Raw genomic sequence first — 3,118 nt, 5'->3', positions numbered from 1 at the left:
ATGCGGCACGACTACAAGCCTTGGAAGGTGCAGCGGCCGGAGCCAAGCTGCAAGCCCAAGAGCGAGTACCAGCCCTCGGACACTCCCTTCGAGAAGGAGACGCAGTACCAGAAGGATTTCCGTGCCTGGCCTATCCCCAAGCGGGGCGACCATCCCTGGATCCCCAAACCGGGACCTTCCCCCGTCCTGGCCCTGGACCGCGCTCCCCCAGAGAAACCGGCTCAGGAGAAGCGGCGGAAGGTGCACATCGCTCCCGAGAAGAAGGAGGAACCCCCCGAGGTGGAGGATGAGCATCCCAAACCAGCGCGGCCCGGGGATGGGAGAGACAAGGGTCGGAAGAAGGCGGAGGAGGTGGGCGGGCAGCCGGCGGAGCCGAGGCGGGGGTGAGAAGACATATCCTCGCCCCCACACCCCCACCCCATCCATCTTGATCCCCACCCTGCCGGCCCCTCCTCAGCTCTTCTCCAGTCTCCCTGTGCGCTTCCCTGGAGGAGCATCCCACCCTGGGAGTGAGGCTGTGAAACATCCCGGGGGGGCTTGCCGATTTCCTGCGCGGGGGGTGTCCTTAAATTCCCCATCTCTCTGGGAATCGATGATGAAGCAGTAGGTATTGTGCAGGTAGTGAATACATGGACACTTTTTGTTGGTGGTTTGTTTGGTTTGGCAGCAGGTTTGAGTGTCTTTGTGTTCCCCCCATCCTGTGCATTCCAAAATTCAAAGACACCCACCCCCTTGGATTTCCGTAGGGGTAATGTTTGGGGTCACCTCCGTGGAATGTGCAAGTCACCTCTGGTCCTTCCCAAGCACATCCCTGGCTGTCAGGCTGCAGCCAGCCCACAGGACCGGCAGCCTGACCGTATCACCGGGGGCCCATGCACGGATGGGGTGCCCCACCCAGGGGCAGGAGGGTCCCAGGAAGCGTCTCAGGCTGGCCCACGCTGAAGACAAAGCATCCCGGGGATGCGCCAGGATGAGGGACACGCATCCTAGGCCGCCTGGGTGGGGCGGCCTTCAGATGCTGCCATGTTTTAATGCAGCGCAGCAGGGGATGACACATCCTTCTGTCCCCCCCAGCACCTCCCCAGCCAGCTAGGAATGGATGCCCTTATTTCACTTCAGCAGTAGAGACCTTGTTTGGGATTCCGAGTGTGAAACTCCTCGCAGCGAGCTGCTGTTGTTGTTTCTCTCCGGGTCAAGGCGTTCGATGTGTTGGGAATGCAAAAACAAGTGATGGGGTGGTTGCCCTGCGTGTACGTTTGCAAAGAGGGTTTGCTGCAGTTGTGTTTTCCAGCACTTTCTTTGGCAGAGCCCACCCCTGCCAGGGTGGAAGTGGCACAGAGCAAAGCTGTGGTGGCAAAAAGTGAGATTGCAGCCGTTTTGCTTTTCCCTATAGCTGTGTGAATGCTGAGGTGTTTATGCCTCTGAATGATTTATTTTCCTTATTGGGGAGATTAGAGGTGACACCTGGCCATCAAACAGGTTTCATGCAGATTTAAGATGAAGCTGGGACTTGACTCCTGTGTCCCACTGAGCAAAGCTGACAGTCATCTGCTTTCCCCCCTCCCTAAGTGAGAAACAGTTCAAGCACTGAGGTCCTGATTTTTGCTGTCATTTGGCATCAGTTCTTAACTCTCACTGGGTAATGCTGGAGGCTCAGGTGCATCCAGGTGTGATGGTGGTGCTTGGCTGAGACACGAGAAAGTGGCCAGGGATTTTTGGGGGCTCTGTTTTGCAGGATTGGAGAGTATTGGGAAAGGAGTCTCTGGGAGTGACCCAGCCCTGAAATCTGCTGTGAACTGAGACTCAGCTTTTTGTCTGCTCACCTTGTAAGGTCTGGGCTCGTGCTGGAGATAGCAGGGCTAAAGCAGAAAGCTTTCTCCTGGAACTGGAGAGCTGATGTGTTGTTTCTCTTCTACTGCTACAAAGGATAATTGAACTTATTTGCATATTTAAATGCAGATTGCTCACCTTCCTATCCCTCCACTCTGCTCCAGCAAATTCCTAAGGCACTGGGCTAGGATTCCTCCCCAAGGAAAGGGGTTGGATCAGCAGGGATGTTAACCCTAAGAAGAACTAGAAGGATTCAGCCTTCTTTGTGTTGCTTGTTGGCTTTCACAATACTCTTAGGGCTTCTCTTTCCACCTGGGAAAGTGCTCTCCCACTTCCATGTTTTTCTTCCTTGCTGCCTATTGCAGAAGTGTTTGCTCTGATGCTCAGCCACAGAACATAAGCGCCTCTTCATTAGTGCGTAAGTGATGTTTTGGCTAATTGTTCTCATTTTCTGTTCAAATTAGGCATCTTCTAAGTGTTGTTTATTGTTTGGATTCTTATAAAAAACCAAATTCTCCCAATCCTAATTACTGCCAAGAGCCTGGCTGCTGACATGCTGGGTGGATATTGTACAGCTCCAAGGATGGAGACTCACAGCCTATTGGGGCAACCTTATGGGCCACCCAGCAGCCAAAAATTACCTCCTCATGACCTCTTGGTAGAGAGCAGCGAGGATGGCTCACATGGGGGGCTTTCTTCCTTGTGCATGGATGAAGGTTCTCCATCAGCAGAGTGGGGGGGACATTTCCTTACAGTCCTCTGTCGCTGCTGCAAATCAGTGTTTCCAAGGCTGGGAAACAATTCCTTGGTGAAACCAAAGAGCAGACCAGCAGTAGTTTTTAAGCTTGCTCTGTCCCACTGGGCATTATTTCCATGTGAGGAATACCTGAGAGCATGGGATAGAGTCAGCAACTAGCCCAAGGTCATGGGGGAAGTCAATGCTAAAGGGAAGAATTCTCTTTTTTAACCTCTGTGTACCTGGACAAATGAATTTCACAGAGACCATGTGCCTGTGACCTACTCCCAGGTCCACAGAGAGGTGGTGCCTCGTGGTGATGTCCATGGAAGATGAAGGTTCCTCCCAGCCAGAGGGATGAGGGATTTGGTTGTATTAGTATTTGAGCCAGAAGCCTTCAGTGAGGCCAGAGTGGCAGGAGTGTAGATGTCTGCCAGAGACTGCCTGTGCCCAGGGATCCTACAGAATAAATAGGATTTATTTCCAGTGTTTCTAGTATTTATTTATCTTATTTATAGTATTTACATTATTTATATTTTTATATGTATATAT

At 52.2% G+C, this 3,118-nt stretch overlaps 1 protein-coding gene across 1 annotated transcript; it reads left to right on the top strand.

Annotated features, from left to right (window-relative positions):
• MAP6 (microtubule associated protein 6) lies at positions 1-387 on the top strand. The gene has a single exon (XM_031060975.1). The coding sequence runs from the start codon at positions 1-3 to the stop codon at positions 385-387; it is 387 nt and encodes a 128-aa protein (XP_030916835.1).
• The last annotated feature ends 2,731 nt before the right edge of the window (positions 388-3,118 follow it).

The sequence above is a fragment of the Geospiza fortis genome, unplaced genomic scaffold (assembly GCF_000277835.1).
Source record: "Geospiza fortis unplaced genomic scaffold, GeoFor_1.0 scaffold154, whole genome shotgun sequence".
NCBI lineage: Eukaryota > Metazoa > Chordata > Aves > Passeriformes > Thraupidae > Geospiza > Geospiza fortis.
The sequence above is the reverse complement of the archived record's forward strand: the minus strand, read 5'-3'. Positions and strand labels throughout refer to the sequence as shown.

Coding starts and splice junctions, on each gene's coding strand:
- MAP6 (XM_031060975.1), top strand. CDS start 1: ATGCGGCACGACTACAAGCCTTGGAAGGTGCAGCGGCCGGAGCCAAGC.